The 16,705-nt window shown below is 53.9% G+C and overlaps 8 protein-coding genes across 8 annotated transcripts; 4 read left to right on the top strand and 4 right to left on the bottom strand.

Annotated features, from left to right (window-relative positions):
- Positions 1-96: 96 nt before the first annotated feature.
- On the top strand, positions 97-2,677 carry SODALDRAFT_326533 (1,3-beta-glucanosyltransferase gel2). Its single transcript, XM_028610186.1, has 2 exons — positions 97-550; positions 796-2,677. The coding sequence occupies exons 1-2, from the start codon at positions 545-547 to the stop codon at positions 2,230-2,232; spliced, it is 1,443 nt and encodes a 480-aa protein (XP_028470168.1). The 5' UTR covers positions 97-544; the 3' UTR covers positions 2,233-2,677.
- Positions 2,678-2,831: 154 nt separating this feature from the next.
- On the bottom strand, positions 2,832-4,837 carry SODALDRAFT_326532 (cell division control protein). The gene is made up of 3 exons (XM_028610185.1): positions 4,353-4,837; positions 3,681-4,243; positions 2,832-3,585 (listed from the first exon to the last, which is right to left on the bottom strand). Exons 1-3 carry the CDS (start codon positions 4,477-4,479, stop codon positions 3,262-3,264), a joined length of 1,014 nt encoding a protein of 337 aa, XP_028470167.1. The 5' UTR covers positions 4,480-4,837; the 3' UTR covers positions 2,832-3,261.
- Positions 4,838-5,295: 458 nt separating this feature from the next.
- On the top strand, positions 5,296-5,790 carry SODALDRAFT_319060 (ribosomal L32p family protein; the record flags this gene model as incomplete). The annotated part of the gene is made up of 2 exons (XM_028609423.1): positions 5,296-5,656; positions 5,741-5,790. 2 exons carry the CDS (start codon positions 5,296-5,298, stop codon positions 5,788-5,790), a joined length of 411 nt encoding a protein of 136 aa, XP_028470166.1.
- Positions 5,791-6,145: 355 nt separating this feature from the next.
- Positions 6,146-7,001, bottom strand: SODALDRAFT_354495 (hypothetical protein; the record flags this gene model as incomplete). The annotated part of the gene is made up of 4 exons (XM_028613733.1): positions 6,146-6,228; positions 6,327-6,669; positions 6,778-6,893; positions 6,932-7,001. The coding sequence occupies 4 exons, from the start codon at positions 6,999-7,001 to the stop codon at positions 6,146-6,148; spliced, it is 612 nt and encodes a 203-aa protein (XP_028470165.1).
- Positions 6,739-8,079, top strand: SODALDRAFT_347369 (Bet v1-like protein). Its single transcript, XM_028613303.1, has 3 exons — positions 6,739-7,271; positions 7,397-7,559; positions 7,627-8,079. Exons 1-3 carry the CDS (start codon positions 7,044-7,046, stop codon positions 7,698-7,700), a joined length of 465 nt encoding a protein of 154 aa, XP_028470164.1. The 5' UTR covers positions 6,739-7,043; the 3' UTR covers positions 7,701-8,079.
- Positions 7,911-9,955, bottom strand: SODALDRAFT_13518 (DUF1479-domain-containing protein). Its single transcript, XM_028606743.1, has 2 exons — positions 9,165-9,955; positions 7,911-9,112 (listed from the first exon to the last, which is right to left on the bottom strand). The coding sequence occupies exons 1-2, from the start codon at positions 9,643-9,645 to the stop codon at positions 8,067-8,069; spliced, it is 1,527 nt and encodes a 508-aa protein (XP_028470163.1). The 5' UTR covers positions 9,646-9,955; the 3' UTR covers positions 7,911-8,066.
- A 201-nt stretch (positions 9,956-10,156) lies between these two features.
- Positions 10,157-13,475, bottom strand: SODALDRAFT_374703 (hypothetical protein; the record flags this gene model as incomplete). The annotated part of the gene is made up of 10 exons (XM_028614692.1): positions 10,157-10,369; positions 10,398-10,939; positions 11,055-11,771; positions 11,826-12,198; positions 12,347-12,413; positions 12,584-12,898; positions 12,980-13,074; positions 13,156-13,205; positions 13,280-13,338; positions 13,453-13,475. The coding sequence occupies 10 exons, from the start codon at positions 13,473-13,475 to the stop codon at positions 10,157-10,159; spliced, it is 2,454 nt and encodes an 817-aa protein (XP_028470162.1).
- A 490-nt stretch (positions 13,476-13,965) lies between these two features.
- SODALDRAFT_347367 (hypothetical protein) lies at positions 13,966-14,887 on the top strand (the record flags this gene model as incomplete). The annotated part of the gene is made up of 3 exons (XM_028613302.1): positions 13,966-14,017; positions 14,157-14,275; positions 14,639-14,887. The coding sequence occupies 3 exons, from the start codon at positions 13,966-13,968 to the stop codon at positions 14,885-14,887; spliced, it is 420 nt and encodes a 139-aa protein (XP_028470161.1).
- Positions 14,888-16,705: the final 1,818 nt, after the last annotated feature.

Raw genomic sequence — 16,705 nt, 5'->3', positions numbered from 1 at the left:
GGCTACCTACTGCCGAGACTGAGCTGAAGTCTGATGGGAGTCACGATACACTATGGAGATTAGGAAGGCGCAAAAAAAAAAGCCAGGGGAGGGAAGGAGAGACCAGGGGCAGTCACCTCACAGGCTCACAACCAACCAGAGTCTCATCCTATTTCTTGGAAGTTGCGCGTTCACTTTTTCTCTTTCCCTCCCTTCTCCCCGCTTTCACCAGGTCGCCAGCTTGTCGTCATTCCATTAACTGACTCTTGCAGTTTCCTGTCAAGACGTAACCAACTTCCTTGAAAATCTTGGAGGGATCCATTTCCCTTGACATTCGCTCAGCACAGATTACGTCGTCCATTCTCTTGTTATTTCTCTTTACGTTCTTGTCTCTCTTTATAACTGCATTTCGGTCTTCTTCAGTGTCAATTCCCTAGACTCTCCATGTCTTTGCGCACTGGTTCTAGGAGCTGCGGAACATTGTCAACAGAATCAACACTTTTGTTGTTATAAGAACCTACCTAGGATCCATATTTTTGGCTTTGGCAAAACACGCGCTATCGCCATGCTTGTAAGTATTACTACTACCCATTCTGTCTGTTATTTTTGTTACCGCATTGCCCCAGTACCTAGCTCCTGGAGATCACGGGGTGGACACGAGCGAGAGAAGATCTTTTTCTCTTTCCTCTCACTTTTATCCACCAGTGTAGCAGATGGATCGATCATTAATCCCTCTTAGCTATATCATCACATCCACCCCCCCTTTGATATTCACCTTGAGCTCCTACTAACAATACCTGTTCTCACCACTCCTAGCTCCCCTGTACGCTCGTCGCCCTAGGCGCGACCCTCGCAGCCGCCGTCACCCCTCTCGAGCTTCGTGGCAATGCCTTTGTCAACCCTGACACCGGCAATAAGTTCCAAATCGTCGGCATCGACTACCAAATCAATGGCAGTGCCGGCTATAATCCCGAACACGGCTATGATCCCCTCAGCATCCCCGAGGTCTGTCTTCGCGATGCCGCCCTCATGCAGGCCATGGGTGTCAATGCCCTCCGCGTCTACAATCTCAACCCTGATCTGAACCACGATGCCTGCGCCTCCATCTTCAACGCTGCCGGCATGTACATGCTCCTCGACGTCAACTCACCGCTGGTCGGCGAATCCCTCACCGCCTTTGAACCCTGGACGAGCTACTACGCCTCGTACCTGAACCGCACCTTTGCCATTGTCGAGGCCTTCAAGAACTATCCCAACACTTTGCTTTTCTTCTCCGCCAACGAGGTCATTGACCATCCGCGGACCGTGGAGCATGTGCCTCCCTACCTGCGCGCCCTCACTCGCGATATCAAGAGCTACGTCGCCAAACATTCCGACCGCAGGATCCCCGTCGGCTACTCCGCCGCCGATGTCCGCAGCGTCCTTTTTGACACCTGGAACTACCTCCAGTGCGCCATTGACGGTGATGAGGACGACATGAGCCGCATCGACCTCTTCGGCCTTAACTCGTACTCGTGGTGTGGCGACTCCGACTTTGAGCGCTCAAGCTTCGTCGATCTCGTCGATGGCCTCCGCAATACCTCTGTTCCCGTCTTCTTCTCCGAGTATGGCTGCAACCAGGAACTACCCCGCCTCTTCACCGAGGTTGGGTCCATTTACGGCCCCAACATGACCGACGTCTTCTCCGGCGGCCTCGTCTACGAATACAGCGAGGAGCCCCACAACTATGGGCTTGTCGAGGTCTTCGACAACAAGTCGGCCCACCTGTTGCAGGACTACCGCACCCTCGCCGACCAGTTCGCCCAGCTCGACTTCGAGGAACTCCAGGGTGCCAGCCCTGATAGCAACATGCCCAGGCCTCCCACCTGCTCCAGCTCTCTCATCCAAACGAGCACCTTCCACAGCAACTTCACCCTCCCGGACATGCCTCCAGGCGTCAAGGAACTCATTGAGGATGGCATCAGCCCCAAGCCCTCAGGCCGCATCATCGAAATCTCCGATTGGGACGTTCCCTTCACCGTCTATGACACTAACTGGGAGCCTATCGAGAACCTGGCCGTCAACCCCCTCGACGATGGCGAGGTCAACCGTCCCGGCAATAACAACGCCGGCGGTTCGGGCTCGGATTCCCCGTCCGATGGCTCTGACGATGATGACGATGACGATGATGATGATGATGAGAACGCCGGTCTTTCGCTGCGGCCGGCCTTGGCTATTGCTCTGGGACTGCCTGCTGCCCTCCTCTTCTTGTAGACGATAATATTGGAAGACCACGTACTTTGGAGCTGACATCTGGTTACATGGTGGACCCGTTTTCTCTTTCAATGTAGAATACTTCATTCCCCATCTGTGTCTATACTGCGATGCCAGGGCATATAGAACGTAGCCGTTGGGATTTTTATTAATTTCTTTCTCCCCCCCCCCTTTCGTTGTGCCGTTGTGATCAATTACCGGTGTTGAGAAGTAAGGGCTAGAAGAGGCATTCTGCAGCAGCTAGGAAGGCCCAAACATGCTTTCGGGTCTCCCCGAATCTGCCTGGGCTGAGTGGAATGGCTGATGTAAGGACGATAACTCTGTACAAGACTATAAACTATGTTCAAAACGAGCGTGACCACCGGTTTTGCAGTAGAACTGCTGATGGATCCGAGGAGTCGCGGGATTCGGGATGTCGTAAGGCGTTTTGTCTTCTCACAAACATTTACCTGCAAGACACGAACTTTCTGTAGCACAGCAGTACACGTCTGGTTAGGCCGGCGAAAGACAAGAGTAACGGAACACTGCGTAATAAATGGAATTAAGAGGGCTCGCCTTAAGGAGCGTCTGGCTGCGGGTTTTTTGCGAGGGTGTAAACCAGAGACGAGAAAAAAAAAGAACAGTGGAGAGAGAATAAACTACACAAATGCTGTTTGGTAAAAGAAAAGAAAAAAAGAAAATAAGACACACACCAACGACCATGAGATGAGGCCCAAGGTCGGGGGGGTATTGACCATTATCCTCGCGCCGCGCCATTGCACTCTTTTTTTGTTTGCTTCCACTCCTTTCCTACAGACCCACGTACCCGCTGCCCGCCTACTTTATTCAGCTCGTGTGTCCAAGGTTCAAGTGTCCAGCGTCGCTCGCCACATGGTATTGTGCATAAAAAAGCACCCCAAGTCAAAAAGTGTTTTCAAAGTCATTAAGAGGCATCCCCCATTCCGCGGACGACTTCTTGCGACGTGCCGTGCTAGGTTTTAAGAGACCACAAGGCCTCGAGAAACATCAAGCTGCTGCATTCGCCGTTGTCTAGTAGCCGTTCACTCTTTGGGACCCACGGCTCATCTCACGCTCAGCAGCAGGGCTGATGGGCCTGCTACCACCACCATGCGCGCTGCTCTCCTTGAGCGCAAGGAGTTGCTTCGCGCGGAAGGTCTCGTAGTGGATCTGGGAAGTGGTTTCAATGAGGTCCTGGAGGTGTGTGCGAAGCAGGAAGTTCCGTAGGTAGATGAACTCGCAGTGGCTTTCGTCCTCGACGTTGATAACGCCCCAGCGGTTCTGGCGGCCGCGAACCTGCTTGCCGTTGACGATAATGGACTTCTCCGAGCCGACGACGGCGAAGGGAATCATGGCCTAGAAAAAAAGACGGGTTAGCTCTCGAATCTAGAGGACGTGGTCGCTCCAAAAGTGAACAAGTCCATGGGAACAAGCGACTACGTTTAGCGCACCTTGATCTGCGAGTTCACAGCCCGCTCCTCATCGTCAAACTCTTCGTTCTCATAGGGGTACATCTTCAGGTTGTGGAAAGCAAATTCCTCCTTGATACGCGCCTTGAACTCCTGACGCTCCTCGAAGGTGAGGGAGTCAGCCTTGGCGATGACGGGCACGACGTTGACCACATCGGAAAGCTTCTTGAGCACAACAATATCAATGGGCTTGAGAGAATGGCCGGAGGGCTGGATGAAGAAAAGGCAGCAGTGGATGCGGGTGTCCTGGATATAGCGCTCGCGCTGGGCCGTGAGCTCCTTGCGTAGGTAAGCGGAGTGCTGATCCTTGATATACTTGACGATGGGGTCCCAGCAGCGGTCGTTGTTGACGAGGTCACCGTAGCCAGGGGTATCGACGATGTTGAGCCGTAGACGAACGCCGTTCTCCTCAATGATGTGAGAGACACCCTTGATCTCGGTGGTGGAGCGGATGGGCTCGTCAGGTTGCATGCGGCCTTTGGAGTCGATCAGGTGCGACGCGAAGATGGTGTTGATCAGCGTTGACTTGCCGAGTCCAGTCTGGCCTGTAGCAGGAGAAGTTTGTGTCAGCATTCCGACTGATATGATGGAGACGCGGAGAAAAGGTAACATGGGACGAAGAGACGAGGGGCAATTGCGTGGAACCACACGTACCAACACAGATGACATTGAACTGGAATCCCCGTTTCAGCAGCTTCTTCTCGATTTGAGAAGTGATGCTGTCGAAGCCGACATGGGACTGGGGATAGATAGTGCTAGGGGCCTGCTGAGTCTGCGCCATCGTGTATAGTCTTTTAATTGATTTTTTTTCTTCTTTCTTTCGACCCTGCCTTGGACGCGAGCGAGTATTGGGGGAACGAGTGCAAGATGAGACGCGGAAGTCCTTCGAAGGATAAACGCTATCGATTACGCGTCTGGGACGAGTTGTGGGTAAGCTGTAAGAGAAATAGAACGATGAGATCCAGGTGGGAGCGGCGGGTTGTGTTGTGGAGGATGAGAGAGTACGGAGGAGGAGGAAGACGAGGCTAGTGGTTGAGAAGATAGACGGGACAACTGGACAGCCGGTGAAGCCTTCCAAAGGGGGTCAGGAACGGTTGGGTGGAATTTCTGTACTGTTGTTTCCTTTTTCCCCCAGTCACAGTCACCCAGCAAATACAATTTCCGTACAGGGAGAAACAGGGGTTCAGGGAAAAAAGGGGAGAGGCGTTCTGGTTATTCTGATTGGCTGAGACGTTGTCTGTGCACCTGGACTGTACACGATTGGTCGTCTTTTCAATTGATTGACCATTTGCTTGTCGGGAATTAGTTTCCCCGCATACCGAGCTGTCAAGTGGGTCCCGAGTAGGACTAGCAAGAAGTACTTCACGGATGGGACAAAATTATCGGCGCGAGATCGACCTTTGCCATCTGCCGCGCAGTTCGATGACCTACTACCTCGACGATACACCACGCCGTCCGAATTCGCGGAGTTGAATATATATCCGTACGAAGAGAGACTATCTCTCATACTGTTTGTGCCAATTTCCCTTTTCCGACATTCTATCTCATTACGTCCGATTCGAGTCTACCCGGCTCTGCCCTCGATACACGAAACACAATGGCGTCTGCAGCGATAGTAGCGCAGCCGCTTCGGTTGCCCTCCCTCCTCCCCCGACTCTCTCTTCCGACTCTTCTTCAAGCACCCAGTGCATGGTCCCACAGTTTGCGTCAATTCACACACCCGCTCCTTCCGAGGCTAGCAATAGTCATCCCGGCGGTTCAGCTCAACATCCCAGCCTGGCTGGGCGATATTTGGGAGTCGATTCTCCGAGCCGTGCCGAAGAAGAAGACGACGCACTCGAAGAAGCGCAGTAGGCTCATGGCAGGCAAGGCACTAAAGGATGTCACGTCGCTTTGCAAGTGCCCGGGCTGTGGTCAGGTCAAGAGACAACACGTCCTCTGCCCTCACTGCATGGAGCGTAAGTTTCCACATTGGAGTGTTGAATCGAGAACATCCTTCATTTTGCTCGCATCCTATGCTGACATATATTTCCTTGTTGCAGAGATTAAGACCATGTGGCGCTCTGAAAACCCAAGCGGGAAGTTTGTATGAGGCAAACCAGGCCACTGGTCAAAAAGAGGGCGAGGCGAAGTGTACATCATCTGTATATCCAACCACATGTCACAATATTCACAATATTCAAATGTTCATTCTCTTCAGATACATCTGTCTCTGATTCATCTGTTGGTATGATCATCGACGACAGTCTTCCCTAAGAGGCTGTCGCATGCTTTGCATCGCTCAGGCAAAGAGCCATGATCTGCATTGAAGAGGTCATCTCACGCGAGACCCAAGGGCTTCACGCTTTTCCGTACAACCGCCCGCTCTTCCTCTGATGTTCAATGTGCCTCTTCTTCGGGGGAGCTTTTTCCTTAATAGAGTGAACGATTAGCTTACAATATCCTGATTAGATGTTACTCGAGACCCTCTGTGTGTCCCAGTATGGGGATTTGTTCATTTCTCGGCGGAATCTCGAGCGCAGGTATTCTCCTAGATGGAGATATTACAGCCAACTCTCTAGGTAAAGGCAATGGTGCTTTCAGGTACACGATATCAATTCGATGCCTATACCCCTGGCCGCCATGGACCCTCGAGTCTGGAGCCAGCCCTCGATCGGCAGTTGCAGCTCTTATTACGCTCGTTCAAAGGGCGAGCACTCTGCGGCCCGAATAGCGTCTTGATCGCTGCCTCCTTGTATTGAGGGAATCGCTGGGGGAAGGTGTTTTTGCAGAATATGTCGCTCTGGGTGCATACTTTTTGAATTAAGAAAGGCAATCTCATCGGTAGCTGCTCGATCCAGCGGGGTTTCAAACAGAGATATCCCTTGGCATGGTGCGAATGTCTCTTTGCCATTGCCCGAGAGAAACGATGCATGCGAACGATGCTGTAACTCGGCTTACGTGATCGACATACTTCCTGGGTCGGCAGGTCCTGAGGGGTACGTACCCCGTGGTGAATTCGTCCACACGTGTACGATGGTGATGCATATGACGTCAACATCGGCGATGCAGCGAACGGACGAGGAAGTAGCTACCTCACAGGGTCTTTGGGCAGGGACACCTCGTCAATACAGGGGAAGGTGCTAGTCGGGTGGTATACTTTCCCTGAACCCTTCGTCCAGACCAGACCACAATCCACACTCTCCCCGCTCCCAACTCACTTCCAGCAGTTTTTCCTCATTCAAGCAACACACCGCACCGCACCGCACCGCACCACGACACGGCCAGGTTCTTCAGAGACAAAAGCAGAAAGGCCACCGACATAGAAGACCTCGAATCGCATCACTGCGCACGAGAAGAATCACCATGTCGAACATCAACATCCCCACGTCCACCTCGGTCCTCGAGAGCGCTGTCATCCGCGCACCCCTTTCCCACGTGTGGCACCACATCAAGCTCGCGGAGTTTGGAAAGTGGCTATCCGTACTTGAAAAGTCCGAATGTGTCAAGGGCGGCACCAGCCCGGACACGGATATTGTCCGCTGGGCCTTCAAGGACGGCACCGTCCTCGAGATCAAGCAGGAGGAACACAGCGTGAGTTCTGGTCCCCTATCCCGTTTTCTATTTGAAGCAGGTTCTATTTGAAGCAGGTTCTATTTGAAGCAGGTTCTATTTGAAGCAGGGAAAGACGGTTTTACTGACAGCCGATGCGTTTCCAGACGATTAACCACTACATCACGTACAGCGTCATCACCTCCCAGCCCGAGGTCTCTTACTCTTCGGTCCTCTCTACCATCCGTTGTTACCCCATCACCTCCGGCGAGTTGGAGGGCTCCACTTTTGTTGAGTGGAGCGGTCACTTCTCCAGTGATGCTGATGCTGGTGAGTTACGGATGTCTCCCTCCTCAGACTGATATGATGCGCTTGATGCTGATTCCGCTTTCTGTAGGTGTTATCCAGGATGCCAAGTTCAAGCGCCGTGATGGACTTGCCGACTTGGCCAAAGTGGCCACCCAGAAGTAATGGGTAGTATGAGACAGTGCCTCGACCAAAAGAGGAAAGAAACACTGAAGACATTATTATGGAGTCTCTGATAAGGAATCAAAACGGACTTTATGGCTGGAGGGGAAATATCGGACCACCAACACCGTTGTAATGAGCTGACAAGGCTGAAATTTGCTAGTTATCAATATCCCATGGCTTTTGTAACGCACTGATGAGATTGGAACACGTCGCGGCTGGCCGACATATTACCACGAGGATCCTAACTATTAGGCCTGTTCTGTCATCACGGCTTACATTACATGGGTTCTATGGCCATCCACCACCTACTACTCGTAGCCTTCCTTGATGCAAAGACAAAACTCCCCTTCAACGAATATATAAAATTCAGAATCCCAACAGCTTGCTCCCATACGCAAGAACCGCAGCTTCTCCTCGAGATGTCGCAGTCACGACATCGAACGGCGCGTAGCCAGCTCCCCGTAGACCGTCGACTTCGGAAATATCTTTCAGTTCCTGGATTCCAGGACGACCAACATGCTCGCTCTCGCCCTTACCACCGGGGAAGTCCGGCGCAGGGATGCCCTGCTCGAAGCAGCGGCGCTGACGCACCACGTAATCGAGGTTTGCCCGGGTTGTCGGGCAAGCGGGGATGTACATGACGCTGGAATCGCGTTTACCACGATGCAAGGCGTCGACGGCGTGAATCGTGTCGCAATGCCAGGCGACGTAGTCGCCGGGTGCGATACGGGGAACGTGCACCATCGTGTTAGGCAGGTCGAGGTGCGGGTGCCAGCGAGGCCGCAGCTCCTGGCAGTGGCCCGGGGAGCTGCCCTGAAGGTCCGGCGTTATAGGGTTTTCGAGGGTCCAGTTATGGGGGTCGAGAAATTCGGGGGAGAAGGAGGTGGCGGGAGGGCTATGCTTCGGGGTAAAGAAGGGTCGAAGGAGATAATAGGCGGTGGTGAGGTTAAAGAGCGGGTTAACGAGAAGGGTGCCCTCGTGAGGCCCGGTATAGGACATGCTGAGCCAGCCCTGAAACATGCGGAACATAGAGCAGGCACCGGCGCCCTGGTAGAGGTCCGAGACGGCGTCGAGGCGGGTGCTCAGCTCCCAGGGGTCGAAGTCCTCCCAGGCTCCGTCGAAGATCTTATCGTAGACGCGGCCCCGGCCATAGCCTTCAGGTTCCCAGCGCTCGACGCTGCCTCCGTCGACATGCGGGCCGAGAGCAAAGCCGGCGTCACCCGGCTGGCGGATTCGGAGACGGTCGGCATACATAAGGGGATTTTGTGTCGAGCATTCGGCGTCCGGGTTTGAGGATTGGTAGTATGACATGAGGAACCTCTGCGTCTTGATCATGTTCGGGTGCGCTCGTGCTGTGAGCTGCGGGCGGGACCAGTATAGCTCAAAGACTTGCGGATCGTGAGGGGGGAACGCTTTCGTGATGTTAGCCTGGGGAAATTGGGAGCAAGAAAAGCGGCGACAGGCCTCTGGTAGATGGGTTGGCAGCAATATATTTCTCGGCGTCCTCCTTGTAGGATCGGGCCTCCTTTTCCGGCACAACGTTGCGTATCACGGCGACGCCGCGTTTCTTGAAGGCCTTGCTGAAGTCCGATGAAGGTTTGTCGAGGTCTGAAAATTGAATTTCAGGGATAATGGTCGGCCGCTTATCTCGGATGATCCTAATGTCCTCCTGAAGGCGCTGCAGAAGGCGGTTCCAGCTGGCGTACAAGACATCTCTGTTTTGTGCCCGGGCCAGAAGACTTCGCTTCACGTCCGCAAATCGGGGGGGAAGGGATTCCGCATGGCTGCCTCCGGAAAGCGATCGGAATACGGAGGAGATATCACCGTCTTTTTTGCATTCTGTTACCGTCCGCCCTGTCAAAAAGAGATGCTGACACTGGGAGACAGCAGGCCAGAGAGAGCGTGGCCGCAACTTTAAGCTTGTGGTTCTTGTTGTCGAGAGCATGGTGGCGGAGATCCGGATAGGTATTGGGTGTCGATGCGATGCGATCGGATACCATGGAAGCTATCCTTTTGCCCGGTAGAGGACTCGGACCATCCAAATCTGCTGTTAATATACGTGTGACGCTGGCCCGTAAGCCGGCGGCTGAGCTCCCCCCTTCGACAATGTTGTGCTTCGTAGGAGCCCGCAGCTGCGTCCCCGACACGCCGCACGTCGTCCTTTGCCTGTTACGGAAATCCCTATAGCGCGGACTTCCACTAAGAGCTGGACGGAATTTCCCTAAAAGGGACATGTCCGCTTAGCTCTGCCCCACCACCGGCACTTGGCATCCGGATTGCGGGGGTGGGGAAAAGCCACATCTCCGAAGTGCTCCGTACGTAACAAACATATTTGGCTGACGTCATGTGATGTGCTTTCTCATTCCTCGGACGCAATGCTCCGTAGGTAGACAACGACAGTCTGGCCTGGCTGGAGCATTGTGGGGGGGGTTTTTTTCTTTTTCGACCGTCAAATCTCAGGGCTGTACGCCGAACTGCGCATCATCTATCCACTCGGTAGGAAGGAAAGGCACTGCCGGGTTTAGGTTGGCAGAGAACAAGGCGTCAACCCGATCAAGCTGAAATTCAGGGTCGAACTCGTCGAAGATTCCCGACACGTCCGAGAAATCCAGGCCTTGGAATATGCCGGGTTCTAGCTGCGCTACTGATACGGGTGCCACCAACGTGGGCTGCGAGTTGTAGACAGCGCTGACCAACAGGTTGCGTCAGGGGGATCGCCACCATCGTTGTTGGGCCGGGGGAAACCGGGGATGTCGAGGTTACGGGCGGCTGCGAGCATGTCTGCACGGTGTTCTTCTCGGTCTGGGGTTCCGTTGAACCACGGCCGCTCGGTGCTGCGGCTCCCTCACGAGGTTTGATCCTGTTCCTGTTGACCGAAATACGCTCAACCTCTTGCAGGGTGTCTTTGGCCAAGCGCGCCATCATGCGAGCGGACCGGAAGGCTTTGCCGAGGTCGTCCAGCATGTCGCAGCTGGCTTGCAACAGCCCGTAGGCTCGTTTCCGGTGGTAGGGGATGGGGCTGTTTCGGAAATTCCGGTAGGCCACGGACGAGGCCAAGGATACGGCATACGGCACCACGGCCCAGAAAGTGAGAGACGACCTGTACTCCTCCGAGGCGATGGATATGATGCTCGCCGCGCAGAAGGTTTGTGCAGATGAACAGGGCGCCCGCCCTGACGCGATCCCCTGTGGTCTGCCCTGTAGTATGACAACGGCATGATAATACAGTTCCAAAGAGGCTGGCCGGGAGTCAAGTCAGCTGAATGGAACCTAGAGTTGCGGGCATAAGCGGGCCAGCGCCATGGGTGGGGGTTATCGGAAACAACATCAAAATGCGAGAATCGACTGACTAACCAAGCAACGAGGCTGTGACATCCGCAGCACGAGCCTCACAAACCAGATCATCAAATGACGGCGTCTCTAGTTGTTGACTCTCGGGCGGAGCATGTGGGCGATATTTCGATATAACTCGGTCCAGAAACCGCGAGATGCGAATGAAAAGCTGAAAGGCGGGAATCTGCTCGGGCACGGCGTCCAGCACCCTCTTGTCCATGTCCTGATGGTGGATAAAAATGGGCCGACCATTAGCGGCAGCGTTCAGACGGTCCAGCGTCCAGACGCACCAGAAGACGCGTTTCGACTTTTCCGTGGTGCCCCTATCGCCGGGCCAGCCGAGATGGAGACCCATCATCTGGGTGAGCTGGACGGGCTGGGCACAGTACTGGGCGGAGAACTCGCCCGAGCTTGGCTTGTCCGCGTAGAAGGACATGAGGATACACACCTGGAGCTGGACCATCTTGTCGTGGATGAAATCGGCGTCCAGGGCCAGCTTGAGGGCCATGGCGACGCGCGATCGGAACTCCATCTGCAACAACACGACGCCATTCTCGTCCTGTCCCAGACGCAAATGGCCGCGAGCTGAGGGATCTAGGGCCGCTATCAGGCAGATGCATTGTCTGAGGACAGCGGCTTCCATGGCGTCGTGTTTCTCGAGGGATGCTTCTTCTGCGTGGAGGACGGGGAAGATGGTGTCAAACTTGGCGTAATAGATGTCCAACAGGCGGTCGAAGTCTCACTGGGGAGGAAGCACCGACATGCACTCGCGGCGAAGATGGGGATACAGACTGTTGAGCCCCATCAAGGCCCGAGAGGCGGGAAAAGGTCCCGTGTGGTTTGGTTCTACGGTGGCGACATCTGCACCCCGCCGGGTATCGGACGGGGCATCAACACGGTCGTCGGGTCTTTGGCCAACCCACACCCCGATCTCACCCCGTCTCGGTGGCTGGTGGCCTCCTGCGCCTCGGTCCTGGCCGCGGTTGGCGAGGAACGAGGCTTCGGGGCTGAGGTCGCCGACGAAGTGAAGATGCGCGGCATCTGCGGTCCGGCTTCGGGTTGAGGTCATTGCCTCCGACGAGGGCGGAGAAGCCGCTGAAGCATGGGCTGAGATTGCATCCGGAGTTGACGCGGTGGGTGTGCGCCTCACGTGCGAGCAACGTTTCTGCGCCCACAGTGAATCTCTCCGCACGCGAAATATATAGAGAGCGACAGGGGAGAAAGGTGTGTGAGGGAGGCCCTTTTTTTTTTTTTTTTTTTTTTTACCCTCTCCATTTATTAGCCATTCTCAGGGCGTGGGTTCGTTCACATACATGGCGCTTCCTACAAGTCTCACATGCCTTATTGGACAACTTGCGTTTCGTCCCAACACCACCGACGCTGTCGGACACGAATTTGAACATTACCTAGATAGGCCATGGGACTTGGTGAGGATTTAAGGTGTTCATGGAGGAGAGTAAAGATGTGCATCGGGTCTAAATTGGAAGTCACAGAGGAACAGAAGCTTTGACAGAAAAACCGACACGTGACTATCTTTTCGAGGTGCTTACATAATCACAGGTCGGTCACCTCGTCTATGTACACCGGTATCCGGAGTCCGCCGTTGTACGGGAGGTCGGTGCCTCTTCAATCCGTTGGCAGAGTGGTCGAGATATTCGATCAGGTCTTGGTAGCGGGCACGAGAAGAGATGATGTTGTCCACAACTACCGTGGCACCGACCCTGAGGCGAGGGTGCACGAGTATGAGCGCCGGCAAGGCGAGAGGAGCCCATACTGGAGAGAAAGAGAAAGTAAGCATAAGCACGGGGATTTCGAAGTCGAGCAGCAGCGATTCATCCTTCTTCATGTATCTGGCGCGACGATCTCTGTGACGCAAAAAAAAACACAGTCGGTAGAGATAAGAAAAGCCACCGAAAGGTTAGACCTCTAGGGTGTCTTTGGTGAACTCACTGTCGAGGAGCAGAGAGTCAATCTGGTCAGGCAAGTCTGTTGTAAGGGTCTCCCTCAAATCACCCTCGCGGAGCTCGATCCACCGGAACGGCTCGGGGCGGAAGGCCCCGGTTCATGTACAACGTACGGTACCTTATCTACTCTAGGTACTTCGTAGAACTGCTTTCTGCACCATGTGCTCCGAGCCATCCGGCAGCCCCAGAGCGACAGCAAACGACTTATCTTATGTACACAGCCTCGGACTCTCACCTCTCACCTCTCACCTCTCACCTCTTACCTCTTACCCACACGTGCACTCTTGTAGGTGTTTTCTCCGGCATTGGTGCTGCTAGGAGCATCCCCATTCCCCAACGCCCTCAAGTAGAACAAACCTTCTTTCTCGCGGTCCCGTCGTACAGTTAGTTACACGTGAGTCCGCCTCGTCTCTTCGGAAGCCCCGGGATCGATCTGCTCAGTACCCGTGGATCACCTTGCGTCCTCCCCAACCTCCATGGTGAACGGGCTAACCAAGTAGCCGCGTCCGTTCTAGTCATGTCCGCTTCCGTCGCTCTTCGTGCTTCATCCGCATGCTAATGCCAGCGTGTTAGATCCGCAACCCCCAGGGTCGGCGCATCATCAGCGAACTTCTTCCCGTCTTCGGCCCTTCGCTTGTCTGGGCGTCGTTCGAGATGCCATTCCAGAACCCCCTCCACTCCACATGTCTCGTCTTGCACTCTCGCATGCCATCGTAATATACATGTACAGACCTCGGGTATTATATTACTTTCCTCACCCACACCTCTATGTTCTCTTGTCTAGCTTTTTCCGGTGTGTTATACTGCGCTGGGCTTGTTCATTAGTACTGTCCCAGAAGATGCACCACGTAGAAAGTGAACATATATTAGAGAGCTAGATGATCGACATCTTATCTGGTCATATCTTACTCGTTAATCCCTCCAACCCCTCCACACCTCCCTACACAAGTCGACTTGAACCCATCGCCATGGCTCAGGAGACCGTGCCCATCCCGGAGCCTAAGGCCCTGCCTCTCCTGGGTAACCTTTTAGCCATTGACAGCCACTTTCCCCTGGGCTCTATGGTCTCGCTTGCTGAGCAATACGGCGAGTAAAATTAGTTCGGCATCTTCATACCCGATTCGATCCTCGCGTTAATCAACTCGCTCTTAACCCCCAGGTGAAATCGTGAGGTTACGCTTTCCCGCGAGGACCATCGTCCTCGTTTCCACCCAAGCTCTCGTGGATAAGACGTGCGACGAGAAGCGCTTCAGAAAGGCCATCAACGCCACTCTTGCCGTACGCTATGCTTTCCGTCCCATCTAACGTTCCCCGACCCTCTCTCTCGCTAAGTTATCGCGTTCCGATCTGACCCCTATCCCAACCCACAGCAAATCAGAAACGGGATCCACGATAGGCTCTTCACTATACGTTCCACTTTTCCTACCCCTCTCTCGCTTTAATCCGTGAAAAGAAAAAGGAAAAAAAAAAAGGAGAAAAGAAGAAAACCCTTCGCGTCCTAACCCAATCTACCCACCAGGCCAAGGAAGGCGAGGAAAACTAGGGCATCGCCCACCATATCCTCATGCCCGCCAACCCTTATCGATCCGCAACATGTTCAACGAGATGCACGACATCGCCTCCCAGCTCGCCCTCAAATAGGCCCGGTACGGCCCGGACCACCCCATCATAGTCACCGACGACTTCACCCGCCTGACTCTCGACACCATCGCCCTCTGCTCCATGGGCTTCCGCTTCAACAGCTTCTACTCCCCCGTCCTCCACCGTTTCATCGAAGCCATAGCCGACTTCCTCGCCGAGTCCGGCGAGCGCGCCAGGCGGATGCCCCTCTCCCCCGTCTTCTATAGCGACTTTCAACTTGCGTCCTCGGCGGGCCAAACGACTGGGTAATAGATCTTCTTCTCATCCCCCGGAAGTCCAGTCCCCAGTCCCCAGCCCCCAGCCCCCAGCTACCAGCTACCAGTTCCCCGTCCACCCGTTCCTCGAACGAGATCCCTGACCCGGCTGATCATGTGGCCCTCCCCGGAGCTCTCTTTGTGCAGTCAGAGAGTATGAATATACAGAGTAACGAGGTCTTGTACAGACTAAGGTATCGTTGAATCGTTGTAGGTGAAATCAGGCTTCTATGTCGCCACACCGCAGCAACTCAGACAGCAAACGGACACGGAGAAAGCATCTCTTCCCTGTCCGGGGGTTAGTTCTTCGTCCATAGTCCAACCACGGCTACCTCCGTCCCTGAAAGGTGTTGTTGCTGGCCTTGCATGAAAACCAACCCTCAGTTGCGGGATGAGGTCGAAGTTGAGGGTGAGTGAGGAAACGAGCCGAATCAAAATGCATGCCTTTACCCCATGCGTAGTCCTTTCCAGCGGCAAGCCACGATCTCTCTCTTCTCCCTCATCGGCATCTTCCATGGCTCCCTGGTTCTTCCCACTCCTCCCCCTTGGCCGTGACAAGGAAGAGACCTAGCGAAATTTAGGAAACTCGGTGTCTTTCTGGCCGCTCCAGAGGCATCGACATCGAAAACAACATGACACCCAGTTCCCCATTACCAAGCCTTTCTCATGACTAGTCCAATGTAGGGCTGAGGCACGGAAAGGCGCATGCATGGAGCCTGACGGAGAGCTACCGGCGGTTCAGCGGCTAGGATCCTTGTCATCCATCTCACCATATCATTATTATGTTGCTGCTGCTGCTGCTGCTGTTGTTGTCGTGATCCATCGTGCATGTCGATGGCCTCGATATAAAATATAAAATAACCGCATCTCCTCTCGTGGGCTTCCTATCTTGGTCTGTCTGTCTGTCTCACCCAGACGCCGCCGCCTCAATAACCGCAATCGGAACATAATCGAACTCCCTCTTCCCTAACATACGCAAATGGTAATTATAACTATTTTCAGCCTGACTATTCCTTCGTCAGACCTTTCCCCATCTTATTGTGCGCCCTGTCCAGACTAACGTGATTTTTGCCTTCCCCTAGGTGGCCTTTATACCCGCTTGAATCAATACGGCAGCATGTCCCCCGATCTGGGCGATTTTCCCGTCACTGGAGATTCCTGGGAGCTAAGGGGTAAGTTTCCCTCCCTAGAGCCTAGTAGTACACCGTTGCAGGAGAATAGAAAGGGAAATGGGGCAGAGAAGGAAGTGAGATCATCGGGCCATCAAAGAAGAAAGAATGACCAAGGAAAGAGAAAGGGAAAAGTAAAAAAAATATAATACTGACATTCCGCTCTCTCTCTCTCCCCCCCCAACATTGAGTATCGTTAGCCATCGCGGAATCACAAAACAGGAACCCCCACGCGGGTACGCCAGAATTGGCTTATGATTAGAACCAAAGTGTCCTACAGCGCCTCGCCCATCGCAATCCTGGAGTCTCATATGCCCGTTTCCTCATGCCCATGACCGAATACCAAGTCCCATACCCTTTTAAGACTGCCAATGCGTGCAAGAACCCAACGCCAGAGTGGAAAAGAAAAAGAACAACGAAAGGCAAGAAAGGGAAAAAAAGGAAAGAAAAGAAGAAAAAAACCCTCCACGCAATCAAACTGCTGGCCCCATTCTCGCTGCAGCAGCTGGTGCATCTCCCATTTATACATGGCCGAAGCCAAGGGAACAACAAGGCTAATCATACACTGAAAGAAGGACAGGTTCCAACCCTTTAATCCGAATGAAACCCCCAAGTCGGTTTTCTTTTTTATGAGGAAAAGGAGG

The sequence above is a fragment of the Sodiomyces alkalinus genome (genome assembly GCF_003711515.1).
Source record: "Sodiomyces alkalinus F11 unplaced genomic scaffold SODALscaffold_1, whole genome shotgun sequence".
Lineage (NCBI taxonomy): Eukaryota > Fungi > Ascomycota > Sordariomycetes > Glomerellales > Plectosphaerellaceae > Sodiomyces > Sodiomyces alkalinus.
This window is presented reverse-complemented; position numbering and strand designations above follow the sequence as displayed.